Genomic DNA, 27,324 nt, shown 5'->3' with positions numbered 1-27,324 from the left:
CTACATTGCAGTTAGATTGAATCTCTCCCCTTTTTTCTTTCCAAACTTTCTTAGAGTAAATGTAAGAAGAAGGATTCAAATTTTTGTAAGGCCTGACCTTTTTAATAAAGATATTTCTACCGTGAAGTTTGTAGCAGAAAGGTTTGATATATCCTAGTTTTCCACAAAAATGACAGACCTATCATTTAGAACTCCTATTTGTTTCTTTCGAGTGATCTTTAGGAGATTTCAATTGTTTTAACTGATTTCCTTTTTTCGAGGAACGAACAAAAACAATTGATTTAGATTTTGATGATTCTCCACTTGAGTAACCAATGCCCTTTTTGTCAGTTTTTACTTTTTCTTTGCTCGGAATCTCATCGAGAGTACAACAGTCTAACAAACTTATTTACAGTATCATGTTCTTTTTTAGCCTTTTTCAGTTCTTTTAACTCTGAAATTTGCTCCATCAAATGTAAGTTGTCTTTGGTTAAGATCACTATACGATCCTATTGGCGATTTAGAACTTTCTGATCTTCTTCCCACATGGAAAACACTTCTTCTAGATCTGTATGCATAGATTTTGATAGATTTTTCTCAGTTATTACTATTGAATCTTCTTTAGGATTTTTTGTCAGACTACTTACAAGAGCTCTTCCAAAATTTTCACAATCACTATCTGATGAGGATTCATCGTCCGAAAGGGTAGTGGCAAGAGCCTTTTTCTTGCGTTTTAAGTAGGTGGCACATTCATCTTGAAAGTGCCCAAAGCCTTCACACTCGAGACATTTAATGCTTCTATAAATTTGACCAGGATTGCAATCATTTTCTCTTCGTCTTGAAGAAGTATATGAGTTTGAGGATTCTGCAGCTGAATTATTGCTATTAGTGAAATCTTGATTTGGTTGTGAGTTAAAGCCTTCATATTTTTTTTGTAGAATTTTCTTTTGAATTTTGAAAAGCGTTTAGATAATAGGGCCACAATTTTGCAAAATTTTCATCCTGACTAAGTTTTGAGGAAGCATTAGTGGTTTCTTCATTTATTCCCTAAAAAAGCAACACTATTTTTCTTTTTAATCAAGTTATCTTCAAGAGATAGTTTAAAAGTTCTCAAGGAACCAAATAGCTCATCAAGTTTCATTGTGGTTATGCCATTTGCTTCTTTTATGGCAGTAACATTCATGTTAAAACAAGAGGGAAAGGATCTAAGAACTTTCCTAAATAATTTAGTATCTGTTTGTTTTTTACCCAATGCAAAAGATTCATTTTTCAGATCTAGAACTCGTAAATTGAATTCCGCAATTATTTCGTCTTCTGCCATTTTGAGAGCTTCAAACTTTGAGGATAGGATCTGAAGTGTGAAAATTTTAACTTTGGAAGCCCTTCGTATATAGTTTCCAGAATATTCCATGCTTCTTTTGTTGAAGAGCATGTGTTAATTAATTTAAAGACATTTTGGTCAACACAGATAAAGAAAGCATTCACTTCTTTAGAGTTTTCAAGTGAAGTTTCATCTTCCTCTTTAGTCCCCGATCTCTCGGGCCTGGGAGAGATCTTTTCATTTTCATCCTGGATTGTTGGGTGTTCCTATTAGTTAATTACTGCCTTTCAACATTTGCTATTGATAGACTTTAGAAATGCCATCATTCTTGCTTTCCAGTATGCGTAGTTTGTTCCATCCATAATAGGGGATCTCGTTGTTGAAGTTCCTTCTCATACAGAATCCACTGAGTACTTAAAACCTTGCTCAGATACTAATTGATAAAACAAGGAAAGTGTCATGATAGAACCCGATCAGATATAATAATAATTATGCTTTTATTGATGAATATTGTAATGAATACAATGTGATTGAATTGAGTAAATCTCAATTCAATATCTAGGGCACTCTTGTTCTTCTATCTCTCAAGAAGTAACAAGCCAAATTAATTCTTCACTCAAAACAAACTACCCTTCCCATCAAGTAAATTCCTATTTATAAAAACTCACACCAACTTATTAACTCACAGTCTACAGTATATTACAACTAGGTTTATTCACATATGTGACTTTTCGTTGTTTCTCTTGCTGTATTGTAGTATGATAGAAGGTCTAACATTACTCCCCTTTCAAAATTCACCTTGTCCTCAAGGTGAAGGTTCAAATACAGCTATTTCATTTCTTTATAATTCTCCCAAGTTGCCTCATGCCTCGGCAGCCATTCCAAACACAACAGTACCTCCCAACTTCCCATTTTATTCTTTTGATAACCGAGAATTTCTATGGGGTTTGCCTTCCATTCATAGTTCTCATTTAAGTATTGAAACGTAGGTTGTACATTGACATGTTCTCCCACTAGTTTCTTCAATTGGGAAACATGAAAGTGCTATCAGGTAGCCCCAACTTATAAGCGACTGGGCCGATCCTTTGAAGGATATTATATGGCCCGAAAAACTTAGGTGAGAGCTTTTCATTTCTTTTCCTTCTCAGAGATAGGTGTTTGTACGGTTTAATCTTTAGAAATACCAAATCTCTGACTTGATATTCTACATCTCTTCTCTTTTGATCAGCATATTTCTTCATTTGATCTTGTGTTAGATGCATATTTTCTTGCAGAGCTTCTAAGGACACATCTATTTTCTTTAGCTGTTCATCCAGCGTCGAATTTGTTATTACACGATCACCATAATAAATCAAAGAAGGCGGCTGACGACCATACACAACCTTGAAAGGCATCATTTCCAAAGCTCTCTAATAAGTGGTATTATACCAATATTCAGCTCATGGTAACCACTTCACCCATTTCTTCAACCTCTCACTACAAAAGCATTGTAGGTAATTCTCCACTCCCCTATTCACCACTTTCATTTGCCCATCTGATTGAAGGTGATAAGTTGAACTTCTATTTAATTTTGTACCAACCAATTAGAACATTTCTTTCAAAATATTACTGAGGAATACCTTGTCTTTATCCAAAACAATGAAGGTAGGAAAATGTGAATCCTCACACTTTCATTCACAAACAATTTTGCCACAATTTTAGCTGTATATGGATGTTTCAGTGACAAGAAATGCCCATACTTATTCAAGTGGTCCACCATTCCAATATCACCTTAAAACTACCTACTTTTAGCAATCCATCCATCAAATCCATTGATATATCACTCCAAATTTACTGAGAAATTTCCAATAGTAACAATAAACTAGCAGCGAAAAGAGCTAATGTCTTATTATGTTGACATACCAAACACTCCTCACAATGTTTTTTAACATCGGGCTTCATCCCCTTCCAGTAAAGCTCTTCAGCCACTCTTTTATATGTTCTTAAAAATCCATAATGTCCCCTAAAAGTTGAATCATGATAAGTATGGAGAATAGCTAGAACTAAAGTAGATGTTTTTGAAATTACCAACTGGTTCTTGTACCTCAACATACCATGCTGGATAGAAAATTTGCCTTTAACATGCTCACTCAACCCACTCATTTCTGCCATTACCTTTTGAAGCTTTGCATCTTTTTCCATGCAGTTGTGTCATCCTCAAGAGGGCATTTGCTACTTTATTTTCTAGTCCTCGTTTGTATACCACCTCAAATGAATACCCTAAGAGTTTAGTGATCCACTTTTAGTACTAAGGCTGTATCACTCTTTGCTTAAGTAAGAACTTCAAAGACCTTTAATCAGTCTTAACAATGAACTTTGTTCCTAATAAGTAAGGCCTCCATCTTTGAACAGCAAAGACAACAACCATTAACTCTCTTTCATACACTAGTCTACCTCAGTCTCTTATAGCTAATGTATGGTTGTAATAAGCTACTGGACGCTTGGCTTGGATTAGTACATCCTCTATTCCATAGCCTGATGCATCCGTTTTAATTTCAAATGGTTGATCAAAATTTGGTAGTGCTAGAACTGGAAGAAACATCATTGCTTTTTTCAACTTCTCAAATGCTTCATCAACTTTCTCACTCTTAAATCCTCCATTCTTAAGCAGTTGTGTTAGAGGAGCAGCAATAGCCTCATACTGGTGTATAAACCTTCGATAATAATATCTTGTTAACCCAAGGAACCCATGTATCTCCCTCACATTAGTTGGTTTAGGCCATTCAACAATAGACCTAATTTCTTCTGAATCCACCTCGACTCCATTTCCAGATATAATATGCCCTAGATACTCCACTCGTGACTTGGCGAAGCTGCATTTCTTTTTTATTAGCATATAATTCATGTTTCCTGAGGGCTATCAAGACTGCTTCCATGTGTTTCAACTACTCCCCAATACCCTTGCTGTAAATCAAGATGTCATCAAAGAAGACCAAAACAAACTTTCTCAAATACGGCTTAAAGATTGTATTCATTAAAGATTGAAAGGTAGCTAGAGCATTGGTTAACCCAAAGAGCATAAATAGAAACTCATAATGTCCTTCGTGGGTTTTGAAAGTAGTCATTTCTATGTCTTCTTCAACCATTCAAATTTAGTGATAGCCGACCTTCAAGTCAATCTTGGAAAATAATGAAGCTCTACTTAATTCATCAAATAATTCCTCAACAACCAGTGTAGAAAACTTGTCAGGGATGGTAGCATTATTTAATGCCCTATAATCCACACAAAACCACCAACTGCCATATTTTTTCTTGACAAGGAGCATCAGATTGGAATAAGAGCTAATGCTTGGCCTTATAACCCCTGAAGTGAGCATTTCTCCCACTAACTTTTCCATTTCTTCTTTTTGATAAGCATATCAATAGGGCCTTACATTTATAGGATTAGTATCCTTTTTTAAATGTATATGATGCTCAATGCTCCTTCTTGGAGGAAGCTTTTCAAGCCATTCAAAAATGTCTGCTTAATTTTCTAGCACTACTATCACTAAACCCTTTGTAGTACAATCTTCATCAACTTCATAGGATTCAGTCTTGTTTAATCCTTCAACTTTTACTACCCTACACTCTACCAAAAATTCCTATATCATGCTCTCTCCATGTCTTGATCATGTTTTTCAAACTCATCCGTGATTTGGTGAGACTTGGGTCTCCTCAACAATACCCTCAATGTTAAGTTCTTCCAATCAACCACTGTCACTCCCATTGAATATAGCCACTGCATACCCAAAATAATGTCTACTCCTCCCAATTCCAGACACAAAAGAATTTCTTTCACAATCCACTCGTTCATTTGTACTTCTAAGAATTCACATATTCCTTTTCCTTGAATGGCTATTCCAAAACCCAAGATCACGCCATAGTGAGGAGTTTTTTTTTTTATTGATAATTGTAGCTGTTTCACTAACTTTTAAAAGATAAAGTTATGCGTAGCCCCGTAATCTATCAATATCACCACATCTTCATTCTGTAGCTTGCCTCTCACCTTAATGGTCCCTATATCATTCAATCTTACCACAGAATTTATAGATAACTCTACACATGTTGCACTATCTTCTCTAATTTCCACTATATGCATCTCTTTCCTCTCTACTTCATTTTCTTGAATTATTTCAAACTCCTTGTTTTCATTTTTCACAACAAACATTCTTAATTCTCACGGTTTCTTCATTTTACACTTATGATTAGCAGATTACTTTTCGTTGCATTTAAAGCACAATCCTTTTTCTTTCCTTACATGGAACTTAGCATCGGGCAAGCATTTCATTAGTCCCTCCTTGCGAATTTCTCCAGCATTAGAACTCCTCAATGTGATTGTTCTCATTGGAAATGTAGTATTCCCTTTGTTTTCACTTGTGGAATAGTTTGCAATAGATTTTGCAGTCCTCGAAGGTTGCTGTGGGTATTCCAGCCAGCATACCCATTCAAATTTTCCTCTCCTTTAATGATCTCTCTATTCCCAACCAATTGAGCTACTTGCATCCTCTATGTTAAGCCTTTTGGTCGATAGAATTCTACTTCTGATTTTATCCATGGAAGTAATCTATTCATAAAAGTTTCTTCCACTACTTTCTCTTGTACGTCTGACAATGGAGCCACTAGTTTATCAAATAAATTTTGGTATTCTTCAACTGTTGTTTCTTGTCGAATTCTAAGAAAATGACCACAAATAGATCCCTCTCTAGTAGATCAAAAACAAACTAACACCTTTCTTTTAGGTTTATTTAGTTTAAGAACTTATCTCTTATACATCAATATCATTCCTTCGCATTCGTCTCCATATACATCAATATCGCTTTCTACTGGAAACAGTTAGTTCTTTCTTAATTCCGAAGATTTCAGTTCCAGTTCCTTCGCATCAGTTCCAGATTCTTTGTAATTTCGCTTAGACTTGCTTCGATTGTTGGCACCTTACTTAGTTCTTTCTTAATTCTGACAATTTCCTGATTGAAAACTTCCATTCTTTCTTCGATTCGTATTTGAGCCATCATTGATCTCCTTCCCTAAATCATCTACTCTAATACCAAAATGATAGAACCCTATATGATAGAATAGTAATTCTGCGTTTATTGATGAATATTGTAATGAATACAATGTGATTGAATTGAGTAAATCTCAATTCAATATCTAAGGCACTCTTGTTCTTCTTTCTCTCAGGAAGTAACAAGCCAAATATGTTCTTTACTCAAAACAAAACTACCATTCCCGCCAAGTAAATTCCTATTTATACAAACTCACACCGACTTCCTAACTAGCAGTCTACAGTATATTACAACTAGGCTTGTTCACACGTGTGAATTTCCTTTGTTTCTCCTACTGATTGTAGTATGATAGGAGGTCTAACACGTCAACAATAGTAAACTTAACGACCTTTCAGTTAACCAACAAAGGATATAGCTACTGGATCAGATAAAAAATTTAACAGAATAAACACACAAGATTGTTAACCCAGTTCGATGACACAACATCTACGTTTAGGGGTCCTTGACGTAAAGCTAGATCTTTCATTAATTTGATTTAGATCATAATAACAATCTTATGATCTTTAGTACAGAGTTTACACAATCAATTTAATACTCTATACTATATAAGTGATACATTTAACATAGTAACATAGATCACTTAGAATAAATCAAATAAGATATACTCTTCCTTATTCAAGTAATTCTTCAAACTTTGAAATAGGGAAAACTTGATGAAGTTCTCCCCTTAATCAGACGACTCTTAAAGCTTCATGAGCATCAATGCGAACTTCGCATAATTCTATATGGCCAGTCGAGATTCATAGAACATGCAAACTATTTGCTAAGCAAACTAACTTACTCACTTCTTCTCTTTGTTTAGAAGTTTTGCCGTAAACAATTAATCTTGGGATGCTTGTATGTTCTATTGTTTTGTTTCAATCAGGATGTATATATAAGTTTTCACACCACGCAATATTCAGATGAACAAAATCTTTGTCAAATAATTTTTTTTTTGCAGAATAAAATAATATTTTTGTAAGAAAATCTTTATAGGAAATTTCTTAATTTTTCAAAATAATATTTTTTTGAAGAAATAATCATCTTTTTATCAAGGTCCCACCAAATAACCAACAATAATAAAAGAAAATTGGGAAATAAATCAAACTTGTTTGAGCTGAGGATGCTATTTCGTATTTCAAAAATTGAATATCGTTATATGATATTTGACATGGATGCATGGTGGATATAGGTTGTGACATACAAACAAGTAAGTAGAATATTTATCTAATTTGAATGTGAATGTTCATACTTGTGGTTGTAGCTTATGACATCAATGTTTTTTGAAATACTGGGGAGTGCGAAAAATCACTTACTTTGTAAAGTTGTAATATAGGTAAATCATATATGTTATAATTGTCAATATATATATATTGATGCATTCAGAGATAAACTTAGGATTGATTTTCGTCTTTCGTAGCAGGTTTTAGAAGAATCCGTTGGTGCATAGAAGCCAAAAAACAGTAGATATGTTTACGTTTGTTGTAGGACGATGTGGCAAGACATTTATTGTAATGTACTCGCTAGTGGCTTATTGTAAAACCTATATCAAATGGTTGTTGTTCAATGTAACAAAAATATTATCATCTTGATGATCAATTTATACATATATAATTTTTTGTTTGGGTTGATTTTGTATTTAAGTATGATTTGTTCATCATATTTGTAATATATACATATATATTACACTATGATTGAGGTATTCAATCATTTATCTCTAAGAAAACTATTTAGGAATGCTCGAACTCATTTTCTCTTCCTATTCTTAAAAGAAAGAGGAGAGTCTCGTTAATATGGTAGATTTTTTTTTTCTTTGCTAAAGTAAACCCAACAGTGATATTATATATGTTAGGTTAATTTCATTGTCAACAATAAAACATTATCATTATAAAAGAGATATTGAAACATTTTTTGCAACTATTGTTGATACTCATATCTTTAATTTACCTATAATACAAGGACTCTATATAAATGTCACAAATATTGTTTGTGACAATTTTTAAATGTCATAAAATTTTAGTTTTGTGGTAGCGAGAGAATGAAAGAAATAGAACTAGTGTGGATAAAGAGTTACAAAATCAACGAACGTTAACTTAAGATTCAATGTCTTAGAGTAGTAAGAAAGAAGATTCAGTCAAATGAATAAAATTTTAGAAAATATTTACCAGAGGAAGTTGATCTATTAGTAAAGTAATTATTCTAGATATTAGTTCTGGTCTAAAAGGGTGCGGGTTTAAACCCCATTCTCAACATAATATTGTTTATTTGATTTTAAAATTGATATGATGTATCATGATATCGATAGGGAACAACTATGGTCTTTTGTAGCCTTTTGTTCTTCCTTTTTCAACCAAACAATGTCTTTCATCAAGCAATTAGAGAGGAAAGAACGCTAGACATCAAGACATTCCTTTTTCAACCAAACAATGTTTTTCATCAAGCAATTAACAAATAGAGAGGAAAGAATCCTTTCCTTAGACAACAAGACAAAATTCCTACGTGTGTGGCTAACAGAAGTTTGGTCATCACAAGTATTTCTCAATGGATGTTACACTAGATACCTTGGAGTGGGTGAGAAAAAGTTTCAAGTTCCTGCTAGACACTCCTTCAACTCAGCGAAATATGAATCAAAATTTTACTTTAAATGCGTCTAAACCAATTTAGAAGGTTAACATGCATAATCATAATTCTAATTACACTAAATTAGGGTTAAGAGAAACATACCTTTGAAGTCTCCCCATCCTTGCAATCTCCTCTGAACGTGAAATCGAGACCACCACTAGAGTTGACCCGCTATCCTTCAGACCTAGAATCGGGTTGTGGAACCCAATTAGGTGAAAGAATTTGAGAAAAAGATGGAATTTAAAGGGAGAGATTAGGGGTTGAGATAGAGAGAAAAAATAATGAATTATTTTTCTTTTAATTTCCAAATTTTCTAAGAAAGACAAAAAGTTTTTACCAATTTGAAAAAGAACCTATTTATAAACAAATAAGATTAGGGGTGTAAACAAGTTAGGTTGTGAGACATTTTCAAAGCAACCCATATTTTCGGGTTGGTTGGGTTGCCAATCCAAATAATCCAAATTAAGTTTCTAACCTAGCCCAACCCAAACTGTAAAATACGGGTTGGGTTTGGTTGGTTTAGGTCGGGTTGTATTATTTTTATTTTTATAATTTTTGTTTCTAAATTTTATTGTTTGTAAATGGAAATCATCAACCGTCAATCGAAATGTTTTGCATCAAGTTAAGCAAAAAAAAAAAAAAAAAACTCTCGAAACTCAAGATTGTTTAACTTTTATTAAATAAATAAATAATAATGAAATATAATATATATTTATTATATTAATTTGAGTTAGGTTGGGTTGACCCGAAATTTTCAACTCTCCAACCCGCAACCCAACCTAACCCGAAAAAAATTAAAATTTTCAACCGAATCCAACCCAATCCATATAATATGGCTTGGGTAGTCCGAGTTATTCTTACACCCCTAAATTAGATGAAAAATGCATGTAATTTGTTTATAAAATCTCAACACCGAATATTCCACTAACAATTAGTGGAACTTAGTGAGCCAGATGTTTACATCTCTTATAGCCACCTATCCCTCTAAGTGTTAGTGGGATTATTCAAAAAAATGTTGGAATTTTCCATTAACTTAGTCCAAGGGCGATATGGTTATTTGACCACTTAAGTCAAAGTCAAACTTTGACTTTTTCAAGTCAAAAATCAACATCTTGACTTTTTATCATTTTGTCCATTTTGACTGATTCTAACCTCCGAAGCATGAATCCACATTCATTTTTTTGAAACTCAAATCATATTTGAATATAAAGTTTGTCAAAGTTTGACTTTTCAAAGTCAAAAGTCAACATTTTGACTTTTTACAACTTTGACCATTTCTACCAATTCCAAGCTTCCGAAGATGAATCCATATTCATATTTTGAATATCTAAATCATATTTAAACATAAAGCCCTTTCTAAAACTGGTAACCGACGACTCTATCACATATATTCGTCGGTTTCTCTCCCTTTACCTAATTCGAACAATTCGATTTATTCCATCATATTGTTCTAAGTTAACTCCATATGAGTTAGTAGGGAAACCTAATGGACTATAGATCATGGACTCCAATAATTTGAGATTAACTAACTAAACTCTTTTAGATCGAACTAATCATCATTTGTTAATTAACTAATGGGTCATTCCACTAAAGTCCTGTAGTTGCATTCTCCTCACTATAGATATATTTGTGTCAATCTGATATAACCATGATGACAAAGAAGTTAATCATTCACAGGTTGTTCGTAACCTTGGCTGGGTCAAAATATCGTTGTACCCTCGAGACTACATTTGCTTTTTAAGTCCCGTTGATCCACTATTGAACACTTGGTTTTAGGTCCAATTTATACACCAAATCCCTTTCGGGCCAATGAGAGGGTGGGGTCCTTTATTCAAGACTTGAATTCAGTTCTTTAGAGAACAACCTATCTACTAATCCATTGATATTCAGTTCATCTTGTTCCCTATGTCCCTAGCCATCAACCCGGTCTTACCCTTGAAAGGGAGGCTTGTTGAGCTAGCACCGATGAGTTGCCCTCACCTATGCGGATCTAAGGATAATATCGTTTGAACAGAAGTTTATAGTTAGTTCAAGATTAAGATTAAGTTACTTAGGTCATCAATAATTCGAAATAGTCAGTTTTATACAGTCAACGGTGTTCCAGCCTTATATCAACTCTTTACATAAGATGCCCCCGCTTCCATATCTCTACATGAACGATTCAGGCTGACATTGTTTGTACTAACTAGAAAGTAGGTTGCATTCATAGTGTTCCTAGAATAAGGCGCCCAACCTTGTTCATACACTATAGACCATTTGGGCTATATACTCAAACTTGATCCACGTTTATGTCTCTACATAAAGTTCAAGTTTATACTAGATAGCCTTAGGACCTTAGTTTATTGGATTCAAGATTATAGTATTTTATTTTCATTAATAGGTCCTCAATGGATACTTTATTGAATATAATATAATTTAAACTACAAATTACTACGAGTTTTAGGACATAAATTTCAACAAAAAAAAGGCAAGAAGACAACTACATGTGGGTCAGAAAAACCAAAAATAAAAGTAAAATTAGAAATATAGTTGAGGTTTTTAGGATTGATAACAAAGGGAGAAAATGCAACATTCTTGTTCCTGAAGGACATGAGAAAAATGAGTGGGTTTCATTCCTCTCATTAATCACTTTTAAATCTAATTAGGTCCTAAAAAGCCCTCGCTCAATAATCAGAAATGAACATTAAGCTCGTTATGTTTCATTATCTGATTTAGAAACTTCAAAAAGGTCATGTGCAAATGTTTTCTCGGATAACAGTTGATCATGCTACTCAAACTCTTATCCCAAGTTATGGAGGTTAATTGGATGCGGTTTAGAGGTGTTCCACTCCATTCTTGGAATTACCACACCTTCGTTCAAATTGGAAAAGCTTGCAGTAGTTTCATGGCAATCACAAGAGAAACTATGGAAATGGAAATTTTGATAGAGGCATTTGTAAAAATCATATACAATTACTATGGCTTTTTCCCAACATCTATTCTCATTAGAGATGATGAAGGACAAGATTTTGTGGTTCAAACAGTTCCGCCACCATAACGTAGATGGTTTATTGAATGAAATGTTAGAGTTCATGGCAATTTTAGTAATGAAACAACGATGGAGTTTGATGAATACAATGCTAAATCAACGACTTATTCTTTCGTCAGAAACCACACAATTCCATCAAATTCTTCAGAATTCAAAATTGGGAGCAAGACAGTTAAGGCAGATAAGACATCAAATTTGGATCCCACACAAGCCAAGAAGGACAACTCAACTGATTCAGATCTTAACTCCATGGATTTGAAAATACTTGAAAAAAGGAGAGAGAAAGGCAAAGCTATAATGATTATTAATGAGAAAGATCACAGCAATCATTCCAAAAATTCCAAATGCTCCTCCAAAAGGAAAGTCTCCTTTTTCTCTCCACAAACCACTCTCTCTCACAACTCAGGTATTGCCAACAAAAGACAACTTCGCTTTAAAAGCCCATCTGTAGTTCACAAAGGAGATTCTTCTGACACCAAAGATATTCAAAACAAATCCTCTTTAAAGAAATACTATCGTATTAAAAGGCAGCCGACAACTATCTTAAGTAAACTCTTGGAAGTGAATTTGGGGCCATATCTCCTGCTCAAAAGTATTTAAATTCTGAAGATAACTACAACATGAAACAAACAGAGAGAATTAATGAAACAAATACTATTTATGTTCCTGAGACTCAAACATACACACGCTTCAATAACACAGAGGAAAATTTGAATCGAGGAGATCGGGTAGTTATCAACAAAGAAGGAAGAAAGGATGAACTCCCTACTAATGACAACAAAGAATATGAAGAAAAAACTTTCAAACAGAAGCTTGTACTTTGGTTAAAAGAAAATGATCTAAAGCTTTCATGAAAAAATCCTTTAAATTTTCCTAGCTCTTCAAGTACTCCCATAATTGTAATTGAAGGGAAATCGAATAACACAGGCCATGAGTCCTTGGGGGATACTAGTGACACATGAAAATCCTATGCTGGAATATTAGAGGGTTAGACTCTCCCTTAAAAACAGTCCAAATAAAAAGTTTCATTTCTTCTTATGGGCCTAATCTTGTTATTCTCAGTGAGACAAAATTATCTTGCTTGATCAATTTCAACATCAATTTCCTTTGGAACTTATCTCATGTTAAATGGTTAGCTTTAAAATCGATTGGTAGTTCTAGCACAATCCTTGTTATGTGGAAAATGATTTGAAGTACAATGTAACAAATCAAATAAAATGAAGCTTCTCTATCAACTAACTTTTAGAACTTGGATCGTTTCTCTGGTTGTTGACTGCTCTCTATGGACCGGTAAGAGGTCACAGTAGAAATATTTTTTGGAATGAGATCTTCCAACTCCAAAACAAATGTAATCCTTTGTGGCTTTTAATTGGTGGCTTCAACATTGTCAGATGGATTAATGAAACAAATGCAAAGAATTTGGACAAAAAGAACATGGACAACCTAAGTAGCTTCATACAAATGAACATGCTTATTGATCCTCCCCTCTCAAACAACAAATTCACCTGGTCTAACCTTAGAGTAAATCCAACATTTTCTCGTTTGGATCGTTTTCTCTTTACAAACACTTGAGAACAAAATTGCAGCCCACATTTCTCAAGAACTTGAGTCAAAACTCTGTCATATCACTTTGCCATAGTGTTGGAATCTGCTCAAATAAAAATGGGACCCATGCTCGTTTCGGCCAAATAACTCATCTTTAAAGGAGTTCGATTTCAAGAAAAATATTCAAGATTGATGGATAAACACAAAACAAGGTCACCATGGTTACATTTTCATCCAAAGGCTAAAATATCTCGCAAAAACCATCAAGAAATGGCAATTCAATAAGCAGAATCAACAAGAAGTTACAAAGAAAATGTTGTTGAAGGAAATTGATCTGATTGATAAAATAGAAATTGAGAACTTAATGACTGACATGCTTCATTCTAAGAGACTAGCTCTCAAGTCTGATCATAGTAGTATTGAACTGAAACAAGCGCAATTATGGGCTCAAAGGTCTAGAAAGAATTGGCTTATTGATGGAGATGAAAACAAAGTCTTCTTCCATACAGTTTGCTCCATTAACCAAAGAAAAAACTTAATAACTGAAGTTGAAGACTCAAATGGTGTTATACAAAACACAATGGTTCCATCACAGAAACATTCATAAAACACTACTATGATCTATTTAATGGAGGAAATAAGGAGAAAATGTGGATATCTAATATAGAATGGAATCCAATAGACCCTAAACACCACAACTTTCTCTATGCTTCTTTTGAAGAAAATGAAATCAAGAAGGCAGTCATCTCCCTTGGTAATGCAAAGCTCCAGGCCCAGATGATTTTACCACTCTTTTTTACAAAAAAATATTGGCAGATTATCAAAAAGGAATTGTTGGACATCTTTGAAGACTTTCACAAAAACAGTATTATCAACAAGAACATAAATAATACTTCCATTGCTCTTATTGGCAAAAAAGACAAAGCCTCACAACCTTAAATTACAAGCCAATAAGTCTCACTACCTCCCTCTATAAAGTCATACCTAAGACGTTGGCTACAAGGCTCAAGACTACTATGGCCGAAACAATTATAGAAAATCAAATGGCATTGGTTAAAAATAGGCATATTACACATGTTATTTTAATAGCAAATGAAGCCATTGATTTTTGGAGGGTAAAGAAAGAGGATTTGTGCTGTAGCTTGACATTTAGAAGGTCTTTGACAAGACCAATTGGGATTTTATTGATTACATGTTAAAGATGAAAGGCTACCCTCTGAGATGGAGAAAATGGATAAAAGCTTGCATCAGCAATGTGCATTACTCAATAATCATAAATGGGAAACAATAGGGTAGAATCAAACCAACTAGAGGAATACGCCAAGGTGACCCAATCTCTCCCTTTATCTTTGTGTTAGCTATGGACTATCTGAGCAGGCTTCTGAATCATCTAAAGAAAAGAGATGCCATAAAAGGGGTTGTTGTGTGGTTTCAACCATTTTCTTTTCGCTGATGATATTTTGATATTCATTGAGGATAACGACACCTACTTAAAAAATCTCCAAAACGCTATGCTGATGTTTTTAAGCTTGGATCAGGTCTCAACATAAATAGTTCTAAATCAACAATTAGCCCAATAAATGTCTTTACAGAAAAAACCAAATAAGTGGCTAATCAATAGGGCTTAATTCAACATCTTCCTTTTAACTTACTTGGGAACCCCTTTGGATGGAAAGCCTCAATCCAAAACATTTTGGGACTAAGCAATAGAAAAAGTTCTTAGAAAACTAAATGGTTTGAGATAGAATCAAGTTTCCAAATGTGGTAAGCTCATTCTGATTAAATCCTCTTTAACAAGCATTCCCACTTATCTCCTCTCTATGTTCAAAGCTCCAAACTATGTTTACAAAGAGATTGAAAAACTTTAGAGAAAAAGGAAATAACAAAGACTCTAACTCCCATCTCATCAGTTGGTCCATATGCACCTCTCCCAAGATTCATGGTAGGCTAGGTACCTTACAAAAGTCAAGGATACAAACTTTGCTCTCCTAGGCCTTACAAACTTTTCATGGACTTTAAACAATGGAGAAAACCTCTCTTTTTGGCATAGTAGATGGATTAGAGACTCGCCCCTATCCAAGAAATTTCCAAGAATATTTTATGCTATTTCAAGAATCCAAAAAGCTTTAATCAAAGATGCTTGAGACACTGGCATAAATGATTAGAATATTTTGTAGAGAAGACATATGAATGACAGAGAAACTAACAGTTGGCAGAGCATTAAAAATTCTTTTCCAGCCATTGCAGTTAACAAAGGTCCAAGCAAACTAAAATAGATTTTAAATGGTAATGGCCAGTTCATAATAGCATCGGTAAACAGTCATTCTTTGAAGAATCCAACATGAACCCTATAAACATACAACTAGCGCTATCCAAAAACTTATGGGGGTTCTATGTTAGAAAAAAAAATTAAATTCTTTTTATGGACAATCCTTCACGAGCGTATGAACACGATGGATACATACAAAAGAGATTTCCTAAAAAATGTCTCATTCCAACTGGTGTATTTCCTACAAAGCTAAAAATGAAGACATGAACCATATTTTCATTCATTGTGCTAAAGCTAAGGCCATTTGGAGGAAAATACAGACGAAAATGGGTATGTCAACAAGAATCCAATGCAAAATCTTTGTGTTTATTTTTGTGTAAGCTCAAACACAACAACACCAACTTCATCATTAAGTTCAACATTGTGGTTGCTGTTGGAAAAACAAACGTCGATCGTCGTTGTTGTATCGTGTCGAACCACTACCTTGAAAGAAAAATTCGACACGACCTTAGTGCTAAATTGCATATGCTGGGTTGCTCCCCAAGGTTAACACAACTTCCAAACTCTAGTGCACACTCGTAAGAGTTAGGAATAGAATCAAAAGGAAAAACGCTCAGAGAAAGAAATTAAGGTTTTTTTGTTGAAAAGGAAAAAGATCAACCAAAACTTTTCTTTAAACATATATATATAAAAGAATTATTGTTTTTGACTTATAAAATATATTAAATAATAACAATTATTAATTTCCAACTTTTATAAAATAGTACAATGATAGTCATTCCCAACAATTTCCCACGAATGGCTATCATTGCAATCTAATTAAAAACAATAATAAAGCATTTTCTCCGAGTAAAGAAAGAAGTAGTATAAACTTAAACATCAATATCTTTCAATTTGAATTGATGCGTAGTGAGATGGGGCAACAATCCAATTAAAGAAAGTAAGTTACCTTTTGAACTTTCAATAACTATGGTTGAGACCCTCACAACACGTTTTACTTCTTAATTTTCCATCGATTCTGCAATAAAGTCTATCACAATAGACAACTCAAAATTGTGTTATATATTTAAGGTTGTGCACATAGAACCTCGGGTCAACGTGAATGCTCTAGAAAAAGATCCTTAAACTTTTTTATAGAAGGCGGCCACACCCTCACAATCACGTTTATTGGTTTATCAAGTCTATTATAGTAGACCACTCAAAACTGAGCTATGAAGACTTCACAATAGTCCACATTAAGACAAACTTCATCAAGTCTGTCAAAGACAAACCACTCAAAACTGAGCTATGAAGATTTTACGGTTATCCATCAAGTCCATATCATGACCACCCCAAATAAGGGCTATGGAAATTTCTAAGGTTTTAGTTTTATCCATCAAATCCATTTAAGGACCACCCAAACCTGGCTATGGACCATCAAGTCTACCGCAACAAACCACCCAGAAAAGGGCTATGGACCATAAGTCTATCACAATAGACCACCCAAATAAAGGGCTATGGATCATCAGATGTTTGAGTCTCATACTTGTTGAAAATCCTAGAATTACTCTATCCTTGTTAGGCCTTTGGAGAGATGATCTACAAGTTTCCTAAGACCTCACATACTTCAAGAAGATAATTCTTTCATTCAACCATCATCTCACATGTTTCAGATGAATATGTCTTCTTTTGCCATAATACACTACTCTTGGCAATACCCTATACCGTGTATGAATCTTAATACAGATATACTGGTATAAAGGCCCCCACAATGGTACATCTCCCATTAGGTTTCTATGTCATTCATACTAATAGACCCTTATAATGGTACATTTTTTATTAAGCACACATATCCACTAGTAAAGCTTACCTCGCCATTCTAAGTTACCTGGTTTGCATATACTACCTATTTAGTATGGTAAAGAATAATTACAATGCAAACCAAAATCTATTGTAACCTTAAGATATCTTAATAAATGACGAAGAGCAATAAAATAATCTTAATCAGAATTATGTGTGTATATACTCAATCTTCTCACAACATATGCAGCAACATGTCTCTTGTACAATTAATCTTTGCATATTCAGATTGAGAAACACTGTCTCATTTACTTTCCTTAAGGCTCATTACTAGCATCATAAGAGCACTATCAAACTATTAAAATCTCTTTAATAGTATTCAATGTGTGATTGACATAAATCAAAACATTCTCAAAAATACTAAACTCATCGCAATAGTCTCACATAAATCTTTCATGACTTCAAGATGTGATAACTTTATAGCATTACTAACATTTATATTTGTATCACATAAATCTTTCACATCAACATAAAAACATATAATCACACATTAAACTCCAAACAACTTTTAGTAAACACATATATCAACAATTCACTACTCGAGACATTGTTTACAGTGTTAATGTTTTTTCCTCATCAAACTTTCAGGAACTAGTTTAAAACCATAAAATTTGACTATACCAAGTTACCATTGAGGAATATCATCTTTACATGCACTTGATGTATTAGAAGACCACATACAACTACAAAAGCTTTTAAGGCTCTATAGTGGCTAATTTGGTCGTATAAGAATAAGAATTAAAAAATTCTAAATTCTACGTTTGATTCAAAATATTTTTCATCAGTCTAAAGTTACACCTATGTACTTATTATCAGTTTCTTTATCTAATGTGGGACTTTGGTCGCATTTCTAACGATCCTCCCCTCGAACAAAGTTCCAACTGAACCTCCTCTAAAGTAGACATCCATCAATTAAACTTTTATCTAGGCTAACTCCTCTCTAAAGCATATTGTCTATTCAATAGAGCTTAACCATGGATAATAATGTGGCTACTTTTAAGGTTCCACTATACTTTGTTCGACCTAGGATTATATCAACATGGCTAAACCAGAACAACATGACTCTAATACCACTTTAATTTGGAGACACCTTAGGGTATAAGTCCCCCATGTTCCTTATAAGATATCACATATTCAATAGTTTAGACAATATCTTAAACTTTCATAAGATCCTATGAGATTCGTAAAGAATGAATTTGCATATTTTCATACTACTAGCAAACTTTAGTAATATGCAAATAATGTTGTACAACCAAAGTTGATTACAAGTAATAGTAATACTTTCAATTTCATGAAAATTAACAACCAAATTAATCAACACAATTCATGAAGTAAGTCATGCATAACTCTGTCACATACGACATATACATTTCTACCTATGCTAACATGCTAATAGACATGCTCAAGTAGATCACAACAGCGTCTCAATATTCACAAACTGATTTGAATATATAAATCTATATGCAACACTATTATGAATATAATCAGTAAACATAATCAAGGGTTTTCAATCATGCTGAAGATTTCTTGAATACAAGATATGCTACTTTAGTTAGATGCCCCCACACTTCTAAATATTTAAATGCAGAACATATTTAAAGTTCAACAATACTATTTTGTTAAGGGGAATAAATTTCATCAACAAATCCATTTAGTTCACAAAACTCTATTCTAGGGTATTCATGATCCTTTTGTTTAATTGACTTTCTACTTCTAATTAATCTTATGCATGATTCATGTCATACATTATTTTCATCCAAGAATGCATAGACTAATTCAAATCATCACAATAACATTCATTACTATAACATAAATTTGTCAAACTATACAAAATATTATAGTATGTACTCATCAAATATATATATACGGAATATTATCCTCAAATATAGCATAGAAATAAACTTGCTAAATTCTTAGTCCATATGTACAAATTAAATTTGTGGAACACAAATCTATATAAAGTCCATTCAAACTTAACCATAAAAGGCTCAATTGTATTAGTTCATATTCGTAAAATAAATTACCAATCAAAATATCTTCATAAGAAAATTTCAATACCATTTTTATCCAAATTAACAATATTTGGAAAAATTATATATATGGTAAGTTGCAAACTTTCCATTACATAGTGAAAGCTCAAATGCTAAGTTGCTTACTAATTTATTTTGGTCATTAATTTCCAATTTATTATGTCCAAATATTCACAATTATATTAGTGCAATAATGCCAATTAACCAAAATTTCAAGATTTGTTATGCACTATATCTTCCAATTTTGTAATGCATAACAAATTATCAACAAATCATCATTTATATCTTTTATTTTACTTATTTATTTATTATTCAGTAAGATTTTCTAATTTTAGAAATAACTGTAATGAATATTACAGTTTACTAGTCAAATAAATAAATAACAACTTACCAAAATAAACAGTAATTTTATAAAATTACTCCTAAAATTTAGCCCAACTTTTACTAACTTACCAAAATATTGGGACACTTTACATACCTAAGAGAGAAAAATTCCATTGTGTTCCCACATTAATCCCAACTCTACCATTTTGAAGTTTTAACTCTCAAATTCTTCCTTCCAAGCCGAAAAGAACATAAAGAACCAAGCAAATGAAGAACAATAGGTGAATTACATAAAGAGACTGAAGACATACGTTGGCTTCAAAAGGTTTTATTCTCAATTTTGCATCAAAGGCAGATCGAAACACATTATCTTATAATACCCATAATAAATAACCATTTTGCACACCTATGATCTAAACCCCAGTCAAATTCCCCCAATGAATTCCATCAAAACAACTAACATTACATAGCCAAACTTCAACAAAACCAACCCTTATCGAGGAAATATCAAGTGATAAGTATTAAATCAGAGAGCTAGAAAGAGAGGCAGAAAGGGAATTACAAAAATCAAAACTTGCCAACAACCAACCATGAGAATGAAGATGAATTAGTTGTGGTACTTATTTGTTTTGACACACCTCGACTCAGGGAAAGATGCTCGAAACGCCTTTTCCTCCTTTTTTTTTTCTTTTCAGATCAGATCAACATTTGAGAATTTTGCTTTCAATTGTTGGAAAAACAAACGTCGATCATCGTTGTTGTGCCGTGTCGAACCACTGCCTTGAAAGCAAAATTCGGCGCAACCTCGGTGCTAATCGCAAATGTAGGGTTGCTCCCCAAGGTTAACACAACTTCCAAACTATAGCGTGCACTTGTAAGAGTTAGGAATAGAATGAGAAGGGAAAACACTTAGAGAAAGAAATTAGGGTTTTGTTTTGTTGAAAAGGAAAAAGATCACCAAAAAAACATTTCTTTAAACATATATATATATATATATATATATATATATATATATATATATAAAAGATTTATGGTTTTTGACTTATAAAATATATTAAATAATAACAATTATTAATTTCTAAGTCTTATAAAATAGCACAATGATAGTTATTTCCAACAGTTGCTGCTTTGTGGATAATATAGTTGGGATAGAAATAATATGATTTTCAATGATTATCCTAGAAAAACATTTGCAATCTAGTTGGCATGTGGTCGAGAGACATTGCCTAAAAGGCTACCGTCAAAGCACTATATCCTTAAACTTGAGTGCTTTTAGCAACTAACTCTTGCACTCGGTTTTCTGGACTTTGCTCTAACCCTTTCACGTGTAACTTCCTATTTTTAATAAAATTGAGTTATGTGACCTATAGCTATAGGTCCCATAACCCATACATTTTCCATTTTAAGGAAAAAAAAAATAATTATACTAGTTTCAAACTTTACCTCTTATTAGAGAATTTAGTTTCAAGTTTTTAATTTGTATACATTGACTTAATTTGTTAATGGATTTTGACTGAGGATGTAGCTACTGATGTTGTGTATTTATTTTATATGTGGTAACTATTGAGTACTTAATTATTATTATTATTATTATTATTATTATTATTATTATTATTATTATTATTATTTTGTTTTGAAAGGAAATGGTTGGAGGAAGGGGCAAGGAGTGAGAGAGAATTCATATTTGTTGTGACTATGAAATCAAACTTGTCTGTGATAATAGTCCAACCATGCATGTAGGACACCAATAACATTTTTGGTGTGGATGGTAAAGGATTAATTTTATAGACATTATAATATATACTACAATATAATATTTGGTTTATTTATTTAACTACAATTAGCACCGTAAATGTTTGATAATGTGGATAAGGTTGAAAACATCTAATGCATACATATGTGAAAAGATTATTCGATTTTGCGACAACTCAAAACACCAAAACATTATTGTGTTCAATCGAAAATATAATGTCTCATAGTGCAATGAAGAATAAAACATCACAATTTATGAATTCTTCATAAATGTCGTATCTTATCACATCCTCAAGACACGTTGTATATTGCAACTTTTTATGTCTCATCGCAACAGTCGTGTAACAATTTTAATAATTCACCACAGGTTGCGACAATTTTTAATATAAAACATCACAAAAACCTTTTACTAACTTGTGTTTAGTGACGACCACATGTAGCAGAATATTTTCACCATTAAAAGTATTTTACAGTGAAAAAACAGATTTAGTATCTAAAATATTTTGTGGCTATTCAAAGATTCTTTGTAATACATAAGCTTGTTTTATACAAATATTTGATGTCCATCACTTCTTAAAATGTGAAACAACTATTCTTTTAATATTTTGCTTAAACCCAAACCCTCTATTAGACCAAATAAAGTTATGTCACGTCTATTATCCAAGTACGTTAGTGTATATATATATTAAAAACTTAAAAAGACAAAAGGAAAAAAAGAAGAAGAGAATAAGAAAATGAGAGAGAGAAAAAAAAAAAGAAGAGAAGAAATGGAAAAGATAATATTAAAAAAGAATAGATGATTGATGTTGTGGTGTCAATGAGTGCAAAACTGATAAATAAAAACAAAAGAAAAAGAAAAAAGGAAAGAATGAGTGAATGGATTGAATTAAAAAAAGAAAAAGAAAAAGCAAAAGAAAAAGAGAAAAGTGAAGAAAAAATTGTGAGAGTTTAGGAATAGGAAGAGAAATGAGAGAAGAAGAATAGAGAGAATTAAAAAATTGGTAATCAGCATAAGGCGTCTGCATAATTTCTTCATTTGTTTCAATCTTTTTGTTTTTCTCTTTTCAAACATTGGGTTGTGCAGTCAGGTTTGATCTCTATTTCTTTTTCTTTGTAGGGAACGACCGACTAACTTCCATTGATTTTTCATAAACCGATCAACCTAAGATTGGTTTGGTCAGTTTTCTGTTGTTTAAATCACAATTATTAGTACAACATAATATTATAAAGAGCTACCACAAAATACAAATAAAAAAAATGCAAAACATACACGTCCGAAGCTAATAATATAACAACTACAGACATGATGATTGAACGAACCAGTCCACTAATTTATTCACTATATTTGACATGATTTAACACACATTTAACCTATGCTAATGCTTCCACAACCAATTAACGTACTTCATTAGCATGATTATGATTAACTTCTACAGTGAAACCACACACTAAAGTTGATAGTAAAAGACATGAGCTATATTACATTACATTACAACTGAGGTTTACCCATTTAATTTTCAGGAGGAATTAAGTATGCAGATTTAAATTCTAATTTATATAGAGCTTAAAAATTCTTCAAAGCAACCCATGGGCTCAACCATGTCAACAGTAGAGCCTTGAGCGTTGATACATGAAGCTTTGGCATTTCCATTCTTGTAGGTTAGTTGAACATTCTCCAACACTATTCCCTTGCATGGAAATTTGGGGCTACAATCCAATTTGATGGCCACCAACGACGCCGATGTCCCGTAAATTGATTTGTACGTCACATCGCTAATTTTAATTCCAGATTCCTATTTATTTACAAACAAACTCAATTTACTTTAACTTTATTATAACAACATCACTTATTCTAACTTCTATCTAATTTATAAAAGAATTTCATTAATTTCACAAAATATTTATAAATTCAATTCATATTAAAAAATCAAAGTAATAAATTTTGTGTTTTTTTCTTTCTATTTTTGAAAAAAAAAATCCCTTTTTAACACATATACATATAGTTTCTTTTCCTAAATTTTCAATATAAAAGTAAATAATATATAATACTTGTTTTTGATTTGTTAAAATTTATCGGAGTATTTAATTAACAATCGAGTCACAATCCCTATTTCTTACATTTACGACAATTTAGTTATTGAACTATATGTAATAATTTTAGTTTCTATTTATTTTTTTTAATTTGTTACAATTTAGTATTTAGAGTAAATTTACAAATAGAATATATATCCATATATAAATTTACAAATTTACAATTTAGTTTATACATACTTATACATACAGATATATATCCAAACATACACACATATATAGTTTATAAAATAGTTGTAGGGTTGACAAAGTTTGGAAGTATTTAATTGAATAAACTATAATAAATGAAGTAGTTAATATCTATACCTTTTTTGTATAAGAGAGAATTTCGATAAATTAGTTAATTTGGATTTTTTTTTTTCAAAGTTCATTATGTTTTTTATAAGTGGAAGGTTATAGTTATCTTAGTTGGAATTTGATATTTTTATTTACGTTTCAGGAAATAATATTTTGTAGAAAAGATGATGTGTGAGTCAAATGCAATAAGTAAAGAAAAAAAGAATTAAGAACGGTACGATTGCATACCTTTCCAGGGCAACCTTGATTATGGGGACAATAATTTTGATTGATGACGATAGGGTTTTTGACATCAGTCATTGTGATATGTTGAAAACGAATGTTTGTTGCAAATCCAGTACTGGGCCTTCCCCAACTTTTTATTCTCACTCCATTTTGAGTTTTTTTGAGTCTACATGACTGAACCGTCACATTCTGGACCCCATTCTCTCTCTCCTTTCTTCCTAAACTTCCAATGCTGCACCAATGAAACCAAATCAAATTTGAATTATATCAACCATAAATAAACAAACCATCCAAATAATTGATAAAAAGATCAACAAGAATCTATATACCTAATTCCATGGCCAGGTCCACAATAAATATTCTGGATCAACACGTTAGAGGTGCCAGGGCCTACTGAAATGCAGTCGTCACCGGTGCCGATATTAGAGTCGAGGATGGTCACATAAGATGTTTCTTCTAAATCAATTCCATCAGTATTTGGACTATTGGCAGGGGCATAGATGTTTAGTCTTTCCATTCTTACATTACGGCATTTATTTATGACTATGTGATATATTTGGCTATTCAGTGATGTTAATCCACTGATCACTATGTTTTGTGAATTGGTAAATTGTAGTGACTGCACAAAACGAAATAAAACAAAACAGTTGTGTTTCAGTGTGTGAACAAAAGTTTGTAGAGGAAAGGAATAAAGTGTGTATATATATATATATGACAATAATAATGTTTAATAATTTCAATTTAAATGAATTGTTACCTGTTAGTATATATCGAATAAAAAGTGCCAATATCACCTTCCAACAAGTTGTTTCAAAAAACAAAATAGTGTAGGATGAAATAGTTGTTTTAATAAAAATGAAAGTACATCAACTTTTCCAATTATAAGTTAATTTGGTATATGATTCTTTAAAAATAATAATAAATTTAGTATACGATAATATATTTTGAAAGTTACAGTGCATCACAATTTAAGTTTAGATATTAAACTTGTCGCACATTTTTTTTTTCCATTTCTTTAATTATGACAAAAAAAAAAAAAAAAACTAATCTAATCTAATTGATACATCTCAATATATCATTTGATATATATTTGATTAATTCGATACACCTTATATGCATACCATAAATATACCATAAATGTTAAAATTAAGGGATAGTTGCAAATTTAGCAATTATATTCAAAATAAATAAGTATATAACAACATTTTAAAAAAATTGCAAATATAGCAAAATCTGTCAAAATCTATCAATGATAGGAGTCTATCATCGATAGACCATGTAGCAAATGTTGGTCTATCACTGATAAACCATAAGAGTCTATCAACGATAGAAGTGTATCACTGATAGATTTTGCTATATTTGCAATTTTTTTAAAATATTGCTACATACTTAATAATTATTCTAAAAATTGCTACCTATTATAATTACCCTAAAATTAATATTAAATATTTTTAGTTTAAGAAAAATTAAGTAAATATGTCTAATGACATTTGGATAAATAAAGTAAGGTGCATTTTTTAGATAGATTGAGATTTGTTAACTTTAAAATAAAAAAAAAAAATCCTGAAACACACTTTTAGAAGGTGCCTAAGGCAAGAAGTGAATTAATATAGTCCTAAACTATTATAGTTTGAGTTATAATAGTTCATGGTGTAGATTAGTTTAGTTTAAGTTATGGTTTATAATTTTAGCATAAATATATGTGTGGGTGTGACAAAGTATATTTGGCAGATAAGATTAGTAAATTCTTTAATTTGCATACTGTGGTTCCACGAGGGCATGTCTTGCCAGAGTGTTTGCAAGCCCAAAGTTCACTTCCTTGACCATCAATAACACCGCCCAACACAGTAACTCCATTAACCTGACGAAAAATGATCCAAGTTTTAGATTGGGCAGTGAGATGGAAATTTGGGGGAGCCACCAGAGTGCCATCCATTTGTAAAGTAATGACATTATTTTTGCATGGCCCTTTAAAAGTTGCACTATAAATGTAGAATTTGGCCTTAGGCACATAAATGGTAGCTGCTCTAGAAGAGCTACAAGCCTGCTTCCATGCGGATTCGAAGGCCTTGGATGAGTCGATTTTTATGTTGTTAGGTTTTGCCCCGAAATCGACAACGTTGAATGTTATCGGAGCGGCAAAGGATTCAAGTTTGTCTCCAAAATTGAGAATGTCGAATGTTATCGGATCGGCAAAAGCAGTTAAATTGAAGAACATAATGGGTAGTAGTAGTAGTGATGAGAGAAGAAAAGAAGTTGTTGTATGAAGAGCCATTTTTGTTGCAAAGTGTGTCAGATTGTGGAGAGATTTTGTAAGAAGAAAAAGATTTGAGGGTGTGGAGAAGTTGAATGAATTTGAAGGATATATATAATAGGGTGAAGAAAAGACTCAATTTTTAATAAGGAATTTCCCAATTATTTTTCATTTCTTAAATCCCAATTATTATGAAAGTAACTTTTGCTTTTCCCTATTATGTTAAAAGTGAGTTGCTTTTTTGTTTATCACCGATATAATTGAGCCGTGAGTTTACAAATATGACCTCCAAATGGTAAATTTTATTTTTCTGAGGTAACAACAAGAGAATTTCAATTAAAAAAGGTTTATCATCCTATTAAATTTAGGCTTCTTTTTTTTTTTTTTTATATTATATTTTAGCGAGGAAATATATTTTATTTTCAAAAACCAAAAACAACAGAATAAAAAAAATTATCAAATGGAAATTATTTTATAAATTCTTATAAAATCAATTGATATAAGCTCTAACATATGCAAAAGGCAACCAACTTTAATGTGCACAAGGATTTCTTATGCACGATAATTGCCTTAATTACTTTTTATATAAAAACAAAATGTTGATAATCAATCAAAATTGACATGACAAGTTGAAGTTAGATTACCGTCTTAGTAATGTTAATAACTTGATATTTGAAAATTGAGATGT

General features: G+C 32.2%; 2 protein-coding genes across 2 annotated transcripts; both read right to left on the bottom strand.

Moving 5' to 3' along the window:
* Positions 1-3,734: 3,734 nt before the first annotated feature.
* Positions 3,735-4,184, bottom strand: LOC107991201 (uncharacterized mitochondrial protein AtMg00860-like). The gene has a single exon (XM_017045733.1). It carries the CDS (start codon positions 4,182-4,184, stop codon positions 3,735-3,737), a length of 450 nt encoding a protein of 149 aa, XP_016901222.1.
* Positions 4,185-23,027: 18,843 nt separating this feature from the next.
* On the bottom strand, positions 23,028-26,702 carry MPG2 (polygalacturonase-like). Its single transcript, NM_001297531.1, is given in 4 exon segments — positions 23,028-23,562; positions 24,386-24,614; positions 24,712-25,001; positions 26,145-26,702. Coding segments are annotated over 4 exon segments (1,272 nt in total). The 5' UTR covers positions 26,658-26,702; the 3' UTR covers positions 23,028-23,322.
* Between the last annotated feature and the right edge of the window lie 622 nt (positions 26,703-27,324).

This window comes from Cucumis melo, chromosome 6, assembly GCF_025177605.1.
Source record: "Cucumis melo cultivar AY chromosome 6, USDA_Cmelo_AY_1.0, whole genome shotgun sequence".
NCBI lineage: Eukaryota > Viridiplantae > Streptophyta > Magnoliopsida > Cucurbitales > Cucurbitaceae > Cucumis > Cucumis melo.
This window is presented reverse-complemented; position numbering and strand designations above follow the sequence as displayed.

Bases quoted from the DNA above. Each gene is read 5' to 3' on its own strand.
- LOC107991201 (XM_017045733.1), bottom strand. From the start codon at position 4,184: ATGAATTATATGCTAATAAAAAAGAAATGCAGCTTCGCCAAGTCACGA.